At 48.5% G+C, this 20955-nt stretch overlaps 1 protein-coding gene across 11 annotated transcripts in view; it reads right to left on the bottom strand.

Moving 5' to 3' along the window:
• The window catches only part of ITPR2 (inositol 1,4,5-trisphosphate receptor type 2), a 364184-nt gene that overhangs the window by 152622 nt on the left and 190607 nt on the right, over positions 1-20955 (bottom strand). For all 11 annotated transcript variants that reach the window (XR_013394522.1, XR_013394523.1, XM_077935647.1 and 8 more), the window contains one exon: positions 16983-17091. Coding sequence is in view for 9 of the 11 variants with exons in the window: in XM_077935647.1 (XP_077791773.1) it covers positions 16983-17091 (109 nt within the window). In the remaining 2 variants the exon portion in view is untranslated. The remainder of the gene's footprint in view (positions 1-16982; positions 17092-20955) is intronic.

Genomic DNA, 20955 nt, shown 5'->3' with positions numbered 1-20955 from the left:
CAAATAACAAGGCCAGTGGAAGTGATGGTATTCCAGCTGAACTATTTAAAATTTTAAAAGATGATGCTGTTAAGGTGCTACACTCAATATGCCAGAAAATTTGGAAAACTCAGCAGTGGCCAGAGGATTGGAGAAGACCAGTCTACATCCCAATACCAAAGAAGGGTAGTGCTAAAGAATGCTCCAACTACCGGACAATTGCACTCATTTCACACGCTACCAAGGTTATGCTTAAAATTCTACAAGGAAGGCTCAAGCAGTATGTGGACCGAGAACTCCCAGAAGTGCAAGCTGGATTTAGAAGAGGCAGAGGAACCAGAGACCAAATTGCAAACATGCGCTGGATTATGGAGAAAGCTAGAGAGTTCCAGAAAGACATCTACTTCTGCTTCATTGACTATGCAAAAGCCTTTGACTGTGTCAACCACAGCCAACTATGGCAAGTTCTCAAAGAAATGGGAGTGCCTGATCACCTCATCTGTCTCCTGAGAAATCTCTATGTGGGACAAGAAGCTACAGTTAGAACTGGATATGGAACAACTGATTGGTTCAAAATTGGGAAAGGAGTACGACAAGGCTGTATATTGTCTCCCTGCTTATTTAACTTATATGCAGAATTCGTCATGCGAAAGGCTGGGCTGGATGAATCCCAAGACGGAATTAAGATCACCGGAAGAAATATCAACAACCTCAGATATGCAGATGATACAACCTTGATGGCAGAAAGTGCGGAGGAATTAAAGAACCTTTTAATGAGGGTGAAAGAGGAGAGCGCAAAATATGGTATGAAGCTCAACATCAAAAAAACGAAGATCATGGCCGCTGGTCCCATCACCTCCTGGCAAATAGAAGGGGAAGAAATGGAGGCAGTGAGAGATTTTACTTTCTTGGGCTCCCTGATCACTGCAGATGGTGACAGTAGTCACGAAATTAAAAGACGCCTGCTCCTTGGGAGAAAGGTGATGGCAAACCTAGATAGCATCTTAAAAAGCAGAGACATCACCTTGCCAACAAAGGTCTGTATAGTTAAAGCTATGGTTTTCCCAGTAGTGATGTATGGAAGTGAGAGCTGGACCATAAAGAAGGCTGATCGCCAAAGAATTGATGCTTTTGAACTATGGTGCTGGAGGAGACTCTTGAGAGTCCCATGGACTGCAAGAAGATCAAACCTCTCCATTCTTAAGGAAATCAGCCCCGAGTGCTCACTGGAAGGACAGATCGTGAAGCTGAGGCTCCAGTACTTTGGCCACCTCATGAGAAGAGAAGACTCCCTAGAAAAGACCCTGATGTTGGGGAAAATTGAGGGCACAAGAAGAAGGGGACGACAGAGGACAAGATGGTTGGACAGTGTTCTCGAAGCTACAAACATGAGTCTAACCAAACTGCGGGAGGCAGTGGAAGACAGAAGTGCCTGGCGTGCTCTGGTCTATGGGGTCATGAAGAGTCGGACACGACTAAACAACTAAACAACAACAACAAAAGATATTGAGCATCAGAACAACCTGGCCACTATAAGGAAATTCTGCCCATGGTATGATCAATTTTCATCTTCCCATTTTGATTCTCTAGGTCCATACCTGCACAAACTCGCTATCACAAAATACAGATGTGCTTTCACACTCACAAGACTGAACGTTTTGCCATTTGCTGTACTTGAGGGCCGATTCCAAAAGATCCCGCATGAGAAACACCTTTGCCCCTGTGGAGACGGTAGCACCGAAACAGTGGCTTACGTCCTCCTGTCTTGCACTCTCTACAAAGACCTGAGGAACGAGATCATTGCTATGTATTGAAGTTCTCCCCCTGGCCACCAGGAGTATCGTGTATATAGTTTTCACTCAGGTCCACGTCAGTTACTTTAGGCGGGAAACCCTGGGTTGTTGTTGCTACAATGTTGACAGCCGGCTGCCTATAAAAGCAGGCCGGCTGAGCTGTTTGCTGTTCAGTTCTGGTGCAGCTTACAAATAAAGAGCTGCTTTGGAGAAATCGCTGTGTCGTCTGCTATGTCTACCCACTATTTAACAATCATCACACCACTCGTACTGACCATCCCAGGGCGCACAACCACTGCCACAGTGTCCTTTCTCCTGTCAGACCAAACGGAGCAGATTGCTAGTGTCAGGGGCTCAGGAGCAGAGGCGCAGGGGAGAGAGGAAATGGAGAGCGAAGGGGAAGAATCCGAGGGCAGCGGAGGGCAGAATGACAGTGACCCGAGAGATTCCATAAGCCTCTCCAGTGAATCAGAAGATTCCCAGAAGGGGGCGCCGATGGCCAGGGCAAGGGGGGTCCTAGGGGGGACACACCAGAAGCAGGGGGCCAGCGGAGACTCCCAAAGCAGTAGCTGGAAATCAGGGCCAGCTTCCCCACCAGAGCGTAGTGGGGGGGGAGAGCCCCATAGGTCAGAGTCAGCGTCTCCTCCGGCAAGCAGCGACAGGAGCAGTATAACGGTCAGAAGGAAGGTGGCAGGCTGGGCGCGCGCGCCAAGTTCAAATGTACAGGCGCGCGGGACAGCAGGAAGCCCGGATTGGGAACCAGGTCCTAAAGCCCGCCGGAGGGAGGGGGAAGACTCAGCGTCAGAAGAGTCTAGAAAGGGGAAAACCCCGGCGGACAGGCGGACCCAGAGGAAGAGGGAGCAGAGAAAGAGGTGGAGCAAAGCTAGGGTCTTAAACTGGTGTCTGGGGGGAGGAGACTCAGACGGAGCTTCGGCGGTCTAGGGTTTAAGACGTAGAGCTGCGCGCCGTGGCTGTAAATGAGAAACTGAACTTCAATTAAAAACTATTTAATATAACAACGGACTGGCGTTGGTCCTCTGTGAGCTGGGACCAGGAGCAGCTCTGACAGTAAGCTCCGTCCCCTCAATTTAACCCTCGCAGCGTGAGTTGGCGCAGCGAGGGGCAAAACTTGGTGTTTTGCGAGCTCACGAAGAGAGGGAAAAATGACTACAGAGGCGAAGGTGAAAGAGCTGGAACAAGCGGTTCAGACACTTTACGCACAAGTGGAACTTTCCAGGAAGAGAGAGGAAGAAGCAGCAGCGTTCTGCGAGGATCTGCGGACCAGGTGGGAAAAATTGGGCAAGGAGGGACTGCCAGGACCCAAACCGGAGGGAGTTGGCCTTGGGAAGAGGGGGGGCAGCATCGTAGCCCATTTTGACGGGAACCTGCAGCAGTATCCTAACTTCAGAGCAGACATAGTTTTCGCGCTCAAATTGCTTCGGAAAGACTTTAGAGATGAGGAGGAGAAAGTGGGCTTCATAATAACTCATCTGCATGGGGAAGCTAAATCGTGGCTGCACACTTTATGGCGCGAAAATGACCCCGCCCTCAATGATTCAGACGCATTTCTCAAAGCTATGGACGCTTGTTTTAAATCGACGGTAGATGTGGATGTCGCCAGGAGGGAAATGCATGGGTTGAAACAGGGCAAAAACACTGTAAGACAATATCACTCCCACTTTTTTGGATTGGTAAATGTGCATGGGTGGGAGAAGAATTCCGCTGCCGTGAGAGATCTGTTCTGGGAAGGACTCAATGGGGCTGTGAAAGACGAGCTGGCAAGGGGGGAGAGACCCACCACCACCACGGAGGTCATACAAAGAGCCCTTGCGGTAGGAGTGCGCCTGGAAGAACGCCCTTGGAACAGGAATGAGGGAGGTTTAGGGCGCACGCAAGCCAGAACAACTCCTTTCCTACCCAGAGAGACGGGACGCGCGGAAACCACGCCTCCATTGGGGAGGGGAGAAGAACCAATGGAGATAGGCGGTGCTAGGGCTCAGACAGCAACCAGAGCCCAAACACCAGGAGCAGTCAAGGCGAAGACTCCTAGAGGGAACAGGAAGTGCTACATCTGCGACAGTGCGCAGCACATGGCCAAAGAGTGTCCCCAGAGGATCCAGAAGCACACTGCAGCCTCAGCAACAGTAAGGGGGGCAGATCGACAGGAGGAACAGCTACAGGGAAACGACGAAGCCTGGTTGGAGGGAGAGGCGCTGGGGCCCAGCCAGGCAAGTCAGTGAAGCAGTCCCCAGAGATTTTACAGCCCACAGATCCCCTCCCACCCAAACCAGTGGTGCAACTCACCGCATCGCTCCAACTGCCAAATGGACTCACCCTGGAAGTTCCTATTACCATTGACTCTGGCAGTAATGCAGATTTTATAGGAGTGGACTTTATCCGGCAACATCGCATAGCGCTCTTACCAGCCACAATGCCCCTGAACGTAGTCACGGTCGATGGCAGGGAGCTACTGGGTGGGCAAGTGGCACAACAAACGCCCCCTATGGTGATGCAAATTGGAAATCACCGCGAAGTCATAAGCTTCAACGTCACCCACCTGTCGGACACACCCATAGTGTTGGGCATGAGCTGGCTGCATAGGCACAGCCCGGCATTGGCATGGTACCAGCGTCAATTGACTTTCGGCTCCTCCTACTGCGCGGAACATTGCATCCAGCCCAGCCAGGAAGGGGAGGGGCAGGAGGATGAACCACAGCTACACCTAGGCATGGTGCAAGCAGTACCGAACAAGTACAAGGCGTTTTTGGAGGTCTTCTGCGAGAAGGAAGCGGACAAGCTGCCGCCCCACAGGCCCTACGACTGCAAGATTGACCTCCTGCCGGGGGCGACGCTGCCAACTGGGAAACTGTATTCCATGTCTGAAGACGAACTACAAGAACTCAGGGAGTTCATAGATCACAACCTGAAGCGGGGATTCATCCAAGAATCCAAAGCAGTGGGGGGCAGTCCCGTGTTTTCCGTCAAGAAAAAGGACACGCCCCAAAAAAGGCTGATAGTTGATTACAGAATCATAAATTCCAAAACAAAGCCCACAGCTTTCCCCATGCCCAAGATAGACGACCTGCTCGCTACGGTGAGGAAGGGACGGATCTTCACCAAGTTGGATTTACGAGGAGCGTACAACCCTATACGTATGAGGGAAGGCGAGTGGAAGACGGCCATGTTTACACCTTTGGGCACCTATGAATATCGAGTTATGCCATTTGGTCTCCAAAACGGCTCTCACTGCTTCCAAGCTTTTATGCACCACGTGTTAGCGGGACTCCTCTACAAGAAGTGCGTCTGCTTCCTGGACGACATCCTGATCTTCTCGGAATCGCAGGAAGCTCACGAGGGAGACGTCAAGGAGGTCCTGCAGAGACTACGGGAGCACAGACTTTACGCCAAGCTGGAGAAGTGCCAGTTTGACATGACGGAGGTGGATTTCCTGGGCTACAAGCTATCCGACAAGGGACTCGCCATGGACAGCGCCAAGGTCCGTTCGGTGTTGGACTGGAAGAGCCCGCGCAATAGGAAGGAGGTCCAGAAGTTCGTCGGCTTCGCCAACTTCTATCGCAAGTTCATCAAAGGGTTCGCGATGGAAACGGCGGCCATCACGGACACCCTCAGCTCCAAGAAGAAGAAGTTCATCTGGACGGACCAGGCAGAGCAGTCCTTTCGGAAACTCAAGCAGCTCTTCCCGTCCGAAGAACAGTTGCTGCATGTAAACCCCAGCAAGCCAATGCGTGTTGAAACGGACGCCTCGGACAGAGCCGTTGGGGCGGTCCTGTTGCAGCAAGACCCGCAGGGGGATTGGAGGCCGTGCGCATTCTACTCCAGGAAACTCAGCAAGTCGGAACAGAACTACACCATCTGGGACAGGGAGTTGCTGGCCATTCATGCAGCCTTCAAAGCGTGGTGGCACTTCCTCATTGGAGCCAGACACACAGTGCAGGTCCGCACGGACCATAACAACCTGGAGTACTGGCGCACGGCGCGGTTCCTGAACCAGAGAAACATACGCTGGGTGGAGTTCTTTGCGGATTTCGATTTCCGGATAGAATACATCCCGGGAGACAGCAACGTCATGGCGGATGCACTATCCAGGAAGCCGCAGTATCTCGAGGAAGCGGCACCGGTGGCGGCCAAGCACATTTTCGCACCGAAAGCGTGGGCGTGTGCTTCAGCCACAGTGGACCTGGACGCGGTGCGTCGCGCGCTGCAGACGGACTCGTTCACACGATCCAAGATGGAGGAGGTGCAAAGAGGCACAGCGAAGGACGGAGAGTTCCAGATACGCGACGGACTACTCCTCCGCAGAGGGGCGCTCTACGTGCCGGGGGACGACCTCCGCGCGAAAGTCCTGCAGCAGTTACACGACGCGCCCAGCGCTGGGCACTTCGGCAAGGACAAGACAGCGGAATTAGTAGCCAGAGACTTTTGGTGGCCCAAGATGAGGGGTGAAGTCGAGGATTACGTCGCTCGGTGTGACACATGCCAAAGGGCCAAGCCAGTACACAGGGCGCCGGCGGGACTGCTGGAACCGCTTCAGACGCCGTTTGAACCGTGGGAGAGAGTGGCCCTGGACTTTGTCACAGATCTGCCCAGCTCGAGAGGCAAAACAGCGGTACTCGTGGTCGTAGACCTGTTCACCAAGATGGCGCATTTCATTCCTTGCGCGAAGGTGGCTACGGCGGAACAAACCGCCAAGCTGTTCATAGACCACGTGTTCAGAGTTCATGGCTTGCCGAGGTCCATCCTATCCGACAGGGGGCGCCAGTTCATCTCGAGTTTCTGGCAGAAGCTGCTGGGCATCCTGAACGTCAAGATCAACTTAGCGTCGGCACGACACCCGCAGACCAACGGACAAGCGGAGAGGGTCAACGCCATCATGCAGCAGTACCTGCGATGCTACGCGAACCAACAACCCTCGACCTGGGTGGACTACCTACCGCTGGCCAAGTTTGCCTACAACACGAAGCACGCGTCTACAGAGGTGACGCCGTTCTTCGCCAACAATGGGCGGCATCCCAGAACCATCCCGGGGTTAGAGACGAAGGGGGAGGGGGAGCCACAGGGGGCAGAGCACTTGGCAGCAGAGTTGCAGGAGGTCCACGAGCAACTCCGAAGGAACTTAGAACTAGCAAGACACGCCTACAAAGTGCAGGCAGACAGGCACAGGAGAGTCGGGGAAGACATCCAGGTGGGGGACTGGGTATGGTTAGCAGCCCTGGCAGTGCCAGCCAGAACGTTAGCTAAGAAGAAGCTTAGACACAAGCAGCTAGGGCCTTACCAAGTCGAGGCGCAGATCAATCCAGTGGCTTTCCGGTTGACGCTCCCGGAGGGTTCCAGAATGCACCCGGTCTTTCACAGGTCGGTGCTCACACCCTACAAGGAGCCCCACAGGTTTCAGACCCCAAGGGCCGCACCAGAACCACTCAGCAAATCACCAACAGGGGAGGGGTCACCGAGGGCGGCACCACTCAACGAGGTCACGGAGATTTTGGACTCGAGATGGGGGGAAGAGGGAGTTGAATATCTCCTCGCCGAGGAAGGTACCCCGGCCAGCGCCAACAGGTGGGTACCGGACTATGCCTTGGAGGAGCGATACCTCAAAGACGAGTTCCATGCACTCTTCCCTCACAGACCTATGCCGACAGATTTTTTCGACGACTGGCTTTTCACACCCACACTCTCCGCCAGCATGTTCCAGGGGTTCTCATCAGCGGAGGAACCGGCGCCAGACACAAGCTCCCCAGAGGGATCGCTCTCGGGGTTTGGCACGGACCGCTCTTATTGGTGGGACAATCAACCGGAAGTTGGGTGGAGCAGGGGACTCTTACACGCAACCTCGCCCGAGGTGCCAGGGGGTGAGGCGGACATGGACGGGTTGGGGGAGGATCCTGCATTCGAGCACAGCTACAGAGAGATGGAAGCAGAGGAGATCGACGTTGACGACCCTATCACGGACTGGCCGGATCTAGCTGGCGAGCTGCACACCAGGGGGGAAGAACTGTACCCCGCACTCACCCCCACAGCACGGGAGCACCCGGAACCCGCACCAGCAGAAGGGGAGGGTGAAGGGGGGCTTCGAGGGGGGGATGGATGTCAGGGGCTCAGGAGCAGAGGCGCAGGGGAGAGAGGAAATGGAGAGCGAAGGGGAAGAATCCGAGGGCAGCGGAGGGCAGAATGACAGTGACCCGAGAGATTCCATAAGCCTCTCCAGTGAATCAGAAGATTCCCAGAAGGGGGCGCCGATGGCCAGGGCAAGGGGGGTCCCAGGGGGGACACACCAGAAGCAGGGGGCCAGCGGAGACTCCCAAAGCAGTAGCTGGAAATCAGGGCCAGCTTCCCCACCAGAGCGTAGTGGGGGGGAAGAGTCTCATAGGTCAGAGTCAGCGTCTCCTCCGGCAAGCAGTGACAGGAGCAGTATAACGGTCAGAAGGAAGGTGGCAGGCTGGGCGCGCGCGCCAAGTTCAAATGTACAGGCGCGCGGGACAGCAGAAAGCCCGGATTGGGAACCAGGTCCTAAAGCCCGCCGGAGGGAGGGGGAAGACTCGGGGGAGTCAGCGTCAGAAGAGTCTAGAAAGGGGAAAACCCCGGCGGACAGGCGGACCCAGAGGAAGAGGGAGCAGAGAAAGAGGTGGAGCAAAGCTAGGGTCTTAAACTGGTGTCTGGGGGGAGGAGACTCAGACGGAGCTTCGGCGGTCTAGGGTTTAAGACGTAGAGCTGCGCGCCGTGGCTGTAAATGAGAAACTGAACTTCAGTAAAAACTATTTAATATAACAACGGACTGGCGTTGGTCCTCTGTGAGCTGGGACCAGGGGCAGCTCTGACAGCTAGGTTGCTAGGATCTTAGCAGGGGCAATCAGAATAAGGGCCACTATCTGACTGTTGATTCAGGATTCAAAACTGTGCTTTTATACTAAATTTCCTTTTTTTGTGTGTGTATATTCTAATGTTTAACTGTTGCTATGGCAACTTTCAACTTTGAGCCAACTCCCCCCCTCAAAACGGGGCTTTCCTCCTCCCTAAAAAAAACTGAGCTGAACCCCCCAAAAACGGGTAGATCACTGCCAGTTTTTAATTCTGAAAGTAGATTGCAGTCTCTTGAGAGTTGGCCACACCTGGTTTATGGCATTCTGCAATAAGTATTCTATTTGCTTAGGGCCAAATTACTCAATGCACATTATTTTCCTCCTTCCTATATGGGGATTTCTCCCCCTACTATTTCAATATGAAGATCTAATATTTTAGAAATTTAAATAGTATGGCACCTTAGCTGAAAATATATGCTATGGTGTGCTGAATGTCAATTCTACAAATGCTAATATGAATGGAATGTTTTTAGAATAATTTATTAGACCATGATTCAGTTTAGGATTTAAACCTTACCTCTCCACATCTGTCCTTTCCCAACACATTGCATGTCCTAAGAAACAAGACCCTACTCTTTCCACAAGTTCTCTTGTAAGTGGAGTAGCATAGCCACAATGAACCCACTGAAAGACAAGAGCTATAAACAATTTGTGATAGTATTACTTTGAAATATTAAACACATTTGTTGTTCCTAGTAAGAGATCAAAAGTTTTATCTCAATAAGAAGTATTAAAGAGGGAAGAGGGTAATAAGCAACATTTGCAAGACATGGAACCAGTCACATTTCTCACCTGAGGGATAGCTCAGGCATGAAATTCTTAATCTCAGGGTCATCAGTTAAAGCCCCACATTGGATGAAAGATTCCTGTATTTCAGGGGGTTGGATTATATAACCCTCATTATCTCTTCCGGTGCTACGATTCTATAGTACAGTGGAACCTCGAGTTGCGGACATAATCCATCCTGGAGGCACGTCCGCAACTCGAAGCGTTTGCATCCAGAAGCGCCACGTCTGCGCACGATTTAGCGCTTCTGCGCATGCGCGACTGGTGAAACCCGGAAGTAACCCTTCTGGTACTTCCAGGTTGCCGCGGGACACAACTTGAAAAGACGTAAGGTGAAGCTGAAACATGAGGTATGAGGTCTTAACCTGTCAAGCTGGAATATTTTATGATCCCCCTTTGCCAACAGTATGTTCTGCACTGTAGGAAACGGTGCTCATAGAACATGTCTGAAAGGAAAGAAGTAGCAAATTAAGAAAATCCCTTTCATTATTCTGCATTCTAGTCCTTGTCCATTTTAATGCATATAAGCAGGTATATAGCAAAATTATCTTAACAAGTACTGGTATTTTTCAAGCCTCTTTGTTGTTGTTGTTGTTTTAAAAAAAACCTTCACATGTATTTAGAAAATTTTAGCGTTTATATTTTATACTAACAGAAAATGTAATAAAAATTATTTTAAAAGTTTAAAACTCATTTTTAAATAAAGTTCACTAGATTTTTCCATTAACACAACATACATTTTAATATTTAAAAATGCATATTAGGCACGCTGAACATTTTAAAGCAGAGGTTTTCAAACTTTTTGAATCCACTGTTCTCTTGACCAACTACATTCTTTCTGAGGCTCCCCTGTGGGGAAACGTGCTCCAAGCCTCAGGATCCCAGTTACGTCCTCCCTTGCCTGCAGAACAAGCAACCCCTCACCCTTTTCAAACATCCTCTCTTGTGGGGTGTTCCCTCAGCCTCCTCTCCTCTCCCCTCTCCGTCGCCACCCTCTGCCCAACCCAAAGAGAGGGGCCTCCTCACACAGGCCTGGGAAGAGGATGTCCCAAGCCTCAGAGGCCCAATGGAGACCAGTACCTTACTCACTTTGGGAGGGAGAAGTGGCGGCAGCAGGCACTGCTGGGTCTGTGTGGCAAAAAGGCTCCCCTTTGGTCCCAGGCACTCAGCTCCCAAGCAGGCCTTGCACACAGCAAGCACAAGAAAGGCCAGCGTGGCCCCTTCCTTCCTGGCCCAGCAGCGGAGCAAGCTGATCAGGCGCCCGGGGCGGCTCACGTGCCCTGTGCCCAGGGGCGGGGCCAGCCACCTGCAGGGGAGGCAGCTGCCCGTGGGGCGGGGCAGACGGACACTCCGCAGGGCCTCCTGCATTGCAGGGGGCTGCATTGCATGGTCCCTTCAAACTCTACAATTCTGACTCGCAGTGCCAATCTGCACTAATCCAGATTTACACAATGAATAAATCATATCTTTGGTTTTTAAAATGAAAGATTGTTAACAGTTTGCATTCTGCATTCTCTCATGATATTTTCTGTTAAAAAAAACTGTTGCTCAATTATCCTGTTTCTGCAAAATGTATGGCATGTGATAGACTATACATACTTTTGGCATTTGGATCTAAAGTTCAAGCAACTGGGTGGGTGAGTGGGTCTGGGCAGATAGAGATATACACTTAACACTTAATGGGATGTTTCCCTTTGTCACCCACTGGTGCAGACCAGCATGTTCTGATGTATTTATCAGTAGAAATTGCAGAGGTTACACAATGGGCAATCTAATGAGCAATTTTTTAGAACTTTCATAGAATCATAGAATCATAGAATCATAGAATCATAGAGTTGGAAGAGACCACAAGGGCCATCGAGTCCAACCCCCTGCCAAGCAGGAAACACCATCAGAGCACTCCTGACATATGATTGTCAAGCCTCTGCTTAAAGACCTCCAAAGAAGGAGACTCCACCACACTCCTTGGCAGCAAATTCCACTGTCGAACAGCTCTTACTGTCAGGAAGTTCTTCCTAATGTTTAGGTGGAATCTTCTTTCTTGTAGTTTGGATCCATTGCTCCGTGTCCGCTTCTCTGGAGCAGCAGAAAACAGCCTTTCTCCCTCCTCTATGTGACATCCTTTTATATATTTGTACATGGCTATCATATCACCCCGTAACCTCCTCTTCTCCAGGCTAAACATGCCCAGCTCCCTTAGCCGTTCCTCATAAGGCATCGTTTCCAGGCCTTTGACCATTTCGGTTGCCCTCCTCTGGACACGTTCCAGTTTGTCAGTGTCCTTCTTGAACTGTGGTGCCCAGAACTGGATACAGTACTCCAGGTGAGGTCTGACCAGAGCAGAATACAGTGGCACTATTACTTCCCTTGATCTAGATGCTATACTCCTATTGATGAGGCCCAGAATTGCATTGGCTTTTTTAGCTGCCGCGTCACATTGTTGGCTCATGTCAAGTTTGTGGTCAACCAAGACTCCTAGATCCTTTTCACATGTACTGCTCTCAAGCCAGGTGTCCCCCATCTTGTATTTGTGCCTCTCATTTTTTTTGCCCAAGTGCAATACTTTACATTTCTCCCTGTTAAAATTCATCTTGTTTGTTTTGGCCCAGTTCTCTAATCTGTCAAGGTCGTTTTGAAGTGTGATCCTGTCCTCTGGGGTGTTAGTCACCCCTCCCAGTTTGGTGTCATCTGCAAATTTGATCAGGATGCCCTTGAGTCCATCATCCAAGTCGTTGATAAAGATGTTGAATAAGACCGGGCCCAAGACAGAACCCTGTGGCACCCCACTAGTCACTCTTCTCCAGGATGAAGAGGAACCATTGATGAGCACCCTTTGGGTTCGGTCAGTCAGCCAGTTACAAATCCACTGAGTGGTAGCATAGTCAAGACCGCATTTTACCAGCTTCTTTACAAGAATATCATGGGGCACCTTGTCAAATGCCTTGCTGAAATCAAGGTAGACTACATCCACTGCGTTCCCTTCATCTACCAGGCTTGTAATTCTGTCAAAAAACGAGATCAGGTTAGTCTGACATGACTTATTTTTCAGAAATCCATGCTGACTATTGGTGATCACAGCATTCCTTTCTAGGTGCTCACAGACTGTTTGCTTAATGATCTGCTCCAGAATCTTCCCTGGTATTGATGTCAGACTGACTGGGCGGTAATTATTTGGGTCCTCTCTTTTCCCCTTTTTGAAAATAGGGACAACATTTGCCCTCCTCCAGTCTGCGGGGACTTTGCCTGTTCTCCAGGAATTCTCAAAGATGACTGCCAGTGGTTCTGAAATCACATCTGCCAGTTCTTTTAATACTCTTGGATGCAGTTCATCTGGCCCTGGAGACTTGAATACATCTAGACTAGCCAAGTATTCTTGTACTATCTCCTTAGTTATTCTGGGTTGTGTTTCCTCTGCTGAATCATTTGCTCCAAATTCTTCAGGTCGGGCATTGTTTTCTTTATCGGAGAAGACTGAGGCAAAGAAAGCATTGAGGAGTTCAGCCCTTTCTGTGTCCCCTGTTTGCATTTCACCATCTTCTCCTCTGAGTGACCCCATGGTTTCTTTGTTCTTCCTTTTGCTACGAACATACCCATAAAAGCCTTTTTTGTTGCTTTTAACCTCTCTAGCAAGCCTGAGTTCATTTTGTGCTTTAGCTTTTCTGACTTTGTGTCTACACGTGCTGGCTATTTGTTTGAATTCCTCTTTGGTGGTTTCCCCCCTTTTCCATTTTTTGTACACATCCTTTTTTAATCTTAACTCAGTTAAAAGTTCTTTAGATAGCCACCCTGGCTTCTTTAGGCACCTTCCATGTTTCCGTCTCATTGGTATTGCCTGAAGTTGTGCTTTTACTATCTCCCTCTTAACAAACTCCCAGCCATCTTGAACTCCCTTTCCTTTTAGTATTACTGTCCATGGGATCTCACCCAGCACTTCCCTAAGCTTTATGAAGTCGGCTTTCTTAAAGTCGAGAAATTGAGTCCTAGTATGCTTGGCTGCTCCTTTCCGCTGTATAGTAAACTTCAGAAGAGCATGATCACTCGCGCCTAATGATCCTTCCACTTCTACCCCACTAACCAGGTCATCAACATTGGTTAGGACCAGATCTAAAATGGCTGTTCCTCTTGTTGCTTCTCCCACTTTCTGGACAATGAAGTTGTCTGCAAGGGCAGTGAGGAATCTGTTTGACCTTATGCTCTTGGCTGAGTTTGACATCCAACAAATATCAGGGTAATTGAAGTCCCCCATTACTACTATCTCCCTTCCTTTTGCATGCTTGGCCATCTGTTCCAGGAAGGCATCATCTATGTCCTCCATTTGGCTTGGGGATCTATAGTAAACTCCCACAATGAGGTCACTGTTATTCTTCTCTCCCTTAATTTTCACCCAAATGCTCTCACTTTGGCTTTGAGGTTCTAAATCTTGGATCTCTTCACAGGTATACACATCCCTGACATATAACGCCACTCCTCCTCCTTTCTTGTCTGGTCTGTTTCTTTGAAATAGATTGTATCCCTCCATTATTACATTCCAATCGTGGGATTTATCCCACCAGGTTTCAGTGATTCCTATTATGTCATATTTAGTTTGCTGTACCAGGAGCTCAAGCTCATCTTGTTTATTTCCCATGCTTTGCGCATTAGTGTACAGACATTGAAGTCCATTAATCATTCCCCCGTGTCTCTTATTTAAGGATTTTCTCCTCCCACCACTAGGTCTGCATGCTCTTTGCTCCATTCGGTCTATGACATTTGGATGATCATCTTCATCAATTGATAGACTCCTACCTTCAGGAGCACTGTCTCCCTCCCCCACATTAGTCAGTTTAAAGCCCTCCTGATGAGGTTTCTGAGATTTTTTGCAAAAACATTCCTCCCAACCGTTGTGAGGTGCAGCCCATCGCTTGCCAGAAGTCCATCTTCAAGAAACTGCAGTCCGTGATCTAAGAATCCAAACCGTTCCTGTTTACACCATTTGCGAAGCCAGTTGTTCACTCCCACTATTTTTCCCTCTCTCCCTGGGCCACGTCGTTCAACTGGGAGGACAGATGAGATGACAATTTGTGCATTTAATTGCTTCAATTTCCTGCCCAGAGCCTCGTAATCTCTTTTGATCTTCTGGAGGCTATTGCTTGCAGTGTCATTGGTTCCCACATGAACCAAGAGGAAGGGGTATTTGTCAGTGGGTTTTATGATTCCTTGCAGTCGTTCAGTTACATCTTGGATCTTAGCCCCGGGGAGACAGCACACTTCCCGAGACATCTTGTCAGGCCCACAGATCACTGCTTCTGTTCCCCTCAGTAGGGAATCCCCTATCACCACCACACGCCTCCTCTTAGGTCTGGTGGGGGTTCTTCTGTGAGCTGTCCGTTCCAAGGTCGCCTGGACATTCCCTGAGGACTGCCTTTGCTGCTCGTCTTCATATACCTGATCGACTGTAATGAGGGAGAGATCCTCAAATGGAGTCTGCTCTTCGTCTTCCATGGTAGGGGAAAGGACCTCAAAGCGATTGCGTATTTCTAAACAATCAGAGCGAACCCTGGGCCTCCTACTTCTTTGAGTCACGTTTCTCCATATATCTGGCTCCTGTGTTGGTGAACTAGCCACCTTCTCAGGGGAGTCCCCTGTCTCTTCCTTGGTGGAGACGGTGTGCTCTGTTGCTTCCAAGAAGAGTTCCAGGTCTCTAATTCTTTGGAGCGTAGCTACACGTTCCTCCAGTTGCTGGACTTTGTCTTTTAAGAGGGCAATCAACATGCAATTGCTGCAGGTAAAGCTGCCTGCAACCTTTGGCAAGATGGCAAACATTGCGCAGGAACCACAGGCGACTGCAGCTGTTCCCTCACCCTCCATCTTGAGAACGTGTCGTTGGGGGTGACTACAGTGGTCCTCTATCATTAAAAGTGTGGAGACAGGACAAATAAATCCCCCCAAAAAAACCTAGGTCTCCCCCAACAAATGTTTGAGACTAGCTCCCCTAAATCTAAAATATGGATCAAACTGCGTGTGTTCATTGACTGAATCACGTTGTTTATTCCATATATTGAAATGGTTTATTTGTGATTCCTAATGAAAGTACAGATTGCTCTGACTGTCCTTTCTATCGCTTGCTTCCGAGTAGGGGGAAAGGAAATCCTCTCAATTTCCCCTTCACATTTCTGTGTTTTTCTTTTTCTGGCAAGATGTGTTTAGACTTGTGAATCAGAGTCTCTCCTCAAACAACAACTGTGATTCACACCACTGGGAAGTCAGGGGAAGTCTTGGGAAGTGATAGAACATTTCACAACTTTCACATCGTTAATTATGTTTCTGAAGTGAGAGATTCAGTGGGTTAAAAAAGAAGAGAAACAATTCTCAGTCTGAAAAATATTAACAAGCACAACCATTCTCTTCACCACAGAAAACAACTGGGGTCACATAAGGTCCCTTGGCTGGCGCCCCACAAGTAGCATTATCACCGGCCTCTTGCTGTGAAACCAACCCCCTCTAGTGGTTTTCTCACATCTCAGCTTTAGCACACAAACTGTGAAGTGTTTGTGTTGTTGTTCTAAATCAAACTAGGTCTATGAAGGTTTTGAAAAGTCCTACACCCTGATTCAGAAGCCTCTCTTGTATTAGAATGGGATAGCAACCGACTAGCACTCATAGAAATTCAGTATTTAGGATTATAGAAACACTGTAATTTTGAAGACTCTTTCCAGTCCTGAATTTTGTTTCCCTCAGACCAAGGCTATAAAGCACTATAATTGCCAGGCATGAGTGGCTTTGGCACAACCACTTAGTCCTCATCCTCTGCTGAAACTATGCCTAGTAATCAATAATCAATTGGATTTCTATTATTTCCTGCTCACCCTCCCCTCCCTCTTCCATCTCTCCCTCTCTTATCTCCCCTGTGTTGGACTTCATAGTCTCTTGAGACAGATGGATGCCAAGAAACAACAACGACAACAATGTGATTATTTTAATACTTAGCATTTCAGGGAGTCCCCCCCCCCCCCCGCAGCAGCAAAAGGAATCCTTGACTGTTGCAAGGATCCTCCCACTCCTGAATCTTTGATTCCTAGAATAGACTTAGTGGCCACACTAAGCCAGAGACAGTTAAGTCCAGTCGCAAACGACTCTGGGGTTGTGGCGCTCATCTTGCTTTTCCGGCTGAGGGAGCAGACGTTTGTCCACAGACAGTTTTTCCAGGTCATGTGGCCAGCATGACTAAGCCGCTTCTGGCGAACCAAAGCAGCGCACGGAAATGCCATTTACCTTCACACCAGAATGGTACCTATTTATCTACTTGCACTTTGACATGCTTTCAAACTGTTGGAGAGCAAGAGCAGGGACTGAGCAACGGGAGCTCACCCTGTCACGAGGATTCAAACCTCTGACCTTCCGATCAGCAAGCCCTAGGTTTAGTGGTTTAGACCACAGCACCACCCGTGTCCCTATATACACCCGCATCTTTATGCATTACATTACTATAAATACAGCATGAAATACCACAGCTAATATTGTACAACAAAAATATTTTTGCTCTTTAGATCAAAGAGAACAGACATACCTCTTCCACAAAGCTTTCCTTCTTGTCAAGCATTTCTTGTAATGTCTGGAGAATTTTAATACAGAGTTTTTCTTCCTTCTCCATTAGCCTTTTTGTATGATTTATCAGCCTTAAAGTAAAACATGAGACAAAATATCACACCAAATGGGTTTAGTCTCATTCTGATGATTTTCTAATCACTTGGATACTTTTCATTATATTGGCAAAAACTAATGAGGTTCCCAAACTTGCCCCCCCCCCCAAAGAACCACATGAAAATTGCTAAAGGTCTTAGCAGGTTTTTGATTTTTCTGCCAATTACAGCAATTTTAATGAACCGTGCTAGAAAACTGCAATTTTTCTTGTAGTTCTATTGCTTTTCATATCTTATATATTTTACCTCAATGTATTACAATTTGAAATCCATAGAATGAAATACAATATAAGAAATGTAAAAAGCAATAAAATACAGTTAAATATCAGTCTATTTAATGCAATGGATGTGCCACCCCCCATCTTCAACCATAACTCAGCAAGCATGCTGTGGACCACCTGAGTGAAGTTGTGGTCCATGGATCACAGTTTGGCCTGGCCTGAACAGATGTTAGCTAACTTTTCCAGAAGAATGGGTAGCTCACTGGGAGCTCAGCACCACCCCATTACTAGACAAATCTATTTGGGAAACAACTAGGTCCAAGTCCGCCTTTGAAGGCAAAAGCCATACCCACCAATGGAGAAGGGAACAGACTACCTGTTTATCTTGTTTTCTAGTTTTTCTTAAAAAAGAAAAAAAAACTTGAATGGTAGCTATAATGGTTCTAGGGGTTGCTCGTGCGTAAGCCTGTGCCAACACCTTGCTGGGTTGCCTGAGTGAACCTTTCCTGTCTGGACAGCCACTCACCCGTGGCTGTCTCAATCGCTGGCAGAATCAGTCAGTGGGCGTTTCTTAAACTTCTTCCAGCAAAGAAGTTCTTTGATGCCCAGTCTCCTCCTACTCTCCCTGCGCGGAAGCCTTCTGCGCAAGGAGGGCGTAGGCAGCGGAGGACCCTTCCTCTCCCCGCTGGTCCCCGGCAATGAGTCATGTGACCGCCTCTCTGATTCCCCCATCTGCCCCCCTTCTCCACTGGAGCTAAGCTGATTCCCTTCCCCAGAAGATGGGCTGCCTCTCCCAATCTCGGGACGCTCTCTGGGATCCCTCTGGAGCTTGCTCTCTCCCTCCGGCACTGATGGCAGTTCCCTGACAGTAGCCATAAAGAAGGGCAGGGGATCACCATGCAAGCGGGGGGGAGATTAACCTGCCCAACCTGCCCAGTAAAAATGCACCCCCCCAAAGCTCCTATTTGCCCCTTGAGGAAGGCTGCCATTGATTTATTGGCATAATCATCAACCTTTGTGTAAATGCTACCACCTCGGCTTTGCAAAATATGCCAGTTATTATAGAAACAGAAAAATTGCAAAATTTGTTTGCTTCTCCAAGTTTGCTCTATTTAACATTTGCAGATTTCTGAAGGACATCAAGGGCATGGGAAATCCAAGACGCCAATATTAAAGGCACTCACCCAGACTGCAATTAAACACTTTAACAAGTCAAGGCCAAGTATAGATAGTGGAAGACTGAATCATAGAATCATAGAATCATAGAATCATAGAGTTGGAAGAGACCACAGGGGCCATCGAGTCCAACCCCCTGCCAAGCAGGAAACACCATCAGAGCACTCCTGACATATGGTTGTCAAGCCTCTGCTTAAAGACCTCCAAAGAAGGAGACTCCACCACACTCCTTGGCAGCAAATTCCACTGTCGAACAGCTCTTACTGTCAGGAAGTTCTTCCTAATGTTTAGGTGGAATCTTCTTTCTTGTAGTTTGGATCCATTGCTCCGTGTCCGCTTCTCTGGAGCAGCAGAAAACAGCCTTTCTCCCTCCTCTATGTGACATCCTTTTATATATTTGTACATGGCTATCATATCACCCCGTAACCTCCTCTTCTCCAGGCTAAACATGCCCAGCTCCCTTAGCCGTTCCTCATAAGGCATCGTTTCCAGGCCTTTGACCATTTTGGTTGCCCTCCTCTGGACACGTTCGAGTTTGTCAGTGTCCTTCTTGAACTGTGGTGCCCAGAACTGGACACAGTACTCCAGGTGAGGTCTGACCAGAGCAGAATACAGTGGCACTATTACTTCCCTTGATCTAGATGCTATACTCCTATTGATGAGGCCCAGAATTGCATTGGCTTTTTTAGCTGCCGCGTCACATTGTTGGCTCATGTCAAGTTTGTGGTCAACCAAGACTCCTAGATCCTTTTCACATGTACTGCTCTCAAGCCAGGTGTCCCCCATCTTGTATTTGTGCCTCTCATTTTTTTTGCCCAAGTGCAATACTTTACATTTCTCCCTGTTAAAATTCATCTTGTTTGTTTTGGCCCAGTTCTCTAATCTGTCAAGGTCGTTTTGAAGTGTGATCCTGTCCTCTGGGGTGTTAGTCACCCCTCCCAGTTTGGTGTCATCTGCAAATTTGATCAGGATGCCCTTGAGTCCATCATCCAAGTCGTTGATAAAGATGTTGAATAAGACCGGGCCCAAGACAGAACCCTGTGGCACCCCACTAGTCACTCTTCTCCAGGATGAAGAGGAACCATTGATGAGCACCCTTTGGGTTCGGTCAGTCAGCCAGTTACAAATCCACTGAGTGGTAGCATAGTCAAGACCGCATTTTACCAGCTTCTTTACAAGAATATCATGGGGCACCTTGTCAAATGCCTTGCTGAAATCAAGGTAGACTACATCCACTGTGTTCCCTTCATCTACCAGGCTTGTAATTCTGTCAAAAAACGAGATCAGGTTAGTCTGACATGACTTATTTTTCAGAAATCCATGCTGACTATTGGTGATCACAGCATTCCTTTCTAGGTGCTCACAGACTGTTTGCTTAATGATCTGCTCCAGAATCTTCCCTGGTATTGATGTCAGACTGACTGGGCGGTAATTATTTGGGTCCTCTCTTTTCCCCTTTTTGAAAATAGGGACAACATTTGCCCTCCTCCAGTCTGTGGGGACTTCGCCTGTTCTCCAGGAATTCTCAAAGATGACTGCCAGTGGTTCTGAAATCACATCTGCCAGTTCTTTTAATACTCTTGGATGCAGTTCATCTGGCCCTGGAGACTTGAATACATCTAGACTAGCCAAGTATTCTTGTACTATCTCCTTAGTTATTCTGGGTTGTGTTTCCTCTGCTGAATCATTTGCTCCAAATTCTTCAGGTCGGGCATTGTTTTCTTTATCGGAGAAGACTGAGGCAAAGAAAGCATTGAGGAGTTCAGCCCTTTCTGTGTCCCCTGTTTGCATTTCACCATCTTCTCCTCTGAGTGACCCCACGGTTTCTTTGTTCTTCCTTTTGCTACGAACATACCCATAAAAGCCTTTTTTGTTGCTTTTAACCTCTCTAGCAAGCCTGAGTTCATTTTGTGCTTTAGCTTTTCTGACTTTGTGTCTACACGTGCTGGCTATTTGTTTGAATTCCTCTTTGGTGGTTTCCCCCCTTTTCCATTTTTTGTACACATCCTTTTTTAATCTTAACTCAGTTAAAAGTTCTTTAGATAGCCACCCTGGCTTCTTTAGGCACCTTCCATGTTTCCGTCTCATTGGTATTGCCTGAAGTTGTGCTTTTACTATCTCCCTCTTAACAAACTCCCAGCCATCTTGAACTCCCTTTCCTTTTAGTATTACTGTCCATGGGATCTCACCCAGCACTTCCCTAAGCTTTATGAAGTCGGCTTTCTTAAAGTCGAGAAATTGAGTCCTAGTATGCTTGGCTGCTCCTTTCCGCTGTATAGTAAACTTCAGAAGAGCATGATCACTCGCGCCTAATGATCCTTCCACTTCTACCCCACTAACTAGGTCATCAACATTGGTTAGGACCAGATCTAAAATGGCTGTTCCTCTTGTTGCTTCTCCCACTTTCTGGACAATGAAGTTGTCTGCAAGGGCAGTGAGGAAT

The sequence above is a fragment of the Podarcis muralis genome, chromosome 10 (assembly GCF_964188315.1).
Source record: "Podarcis muralis chromosome 10, rPodMur119.hap1.1, whole genome shotgun sequence".
NCBI classification, from domain to species: domain Eukaryota; kingdom Metazoa; phylum Chordata; class Lepidosauria; order Squamata; family Lacertidae; genus Podarcis; species Podarcis muralis.
Note: the sequence above shows the minus strand (reverse complement) of the source record. Positions and strands in the feature narration are given on the sequence as shown.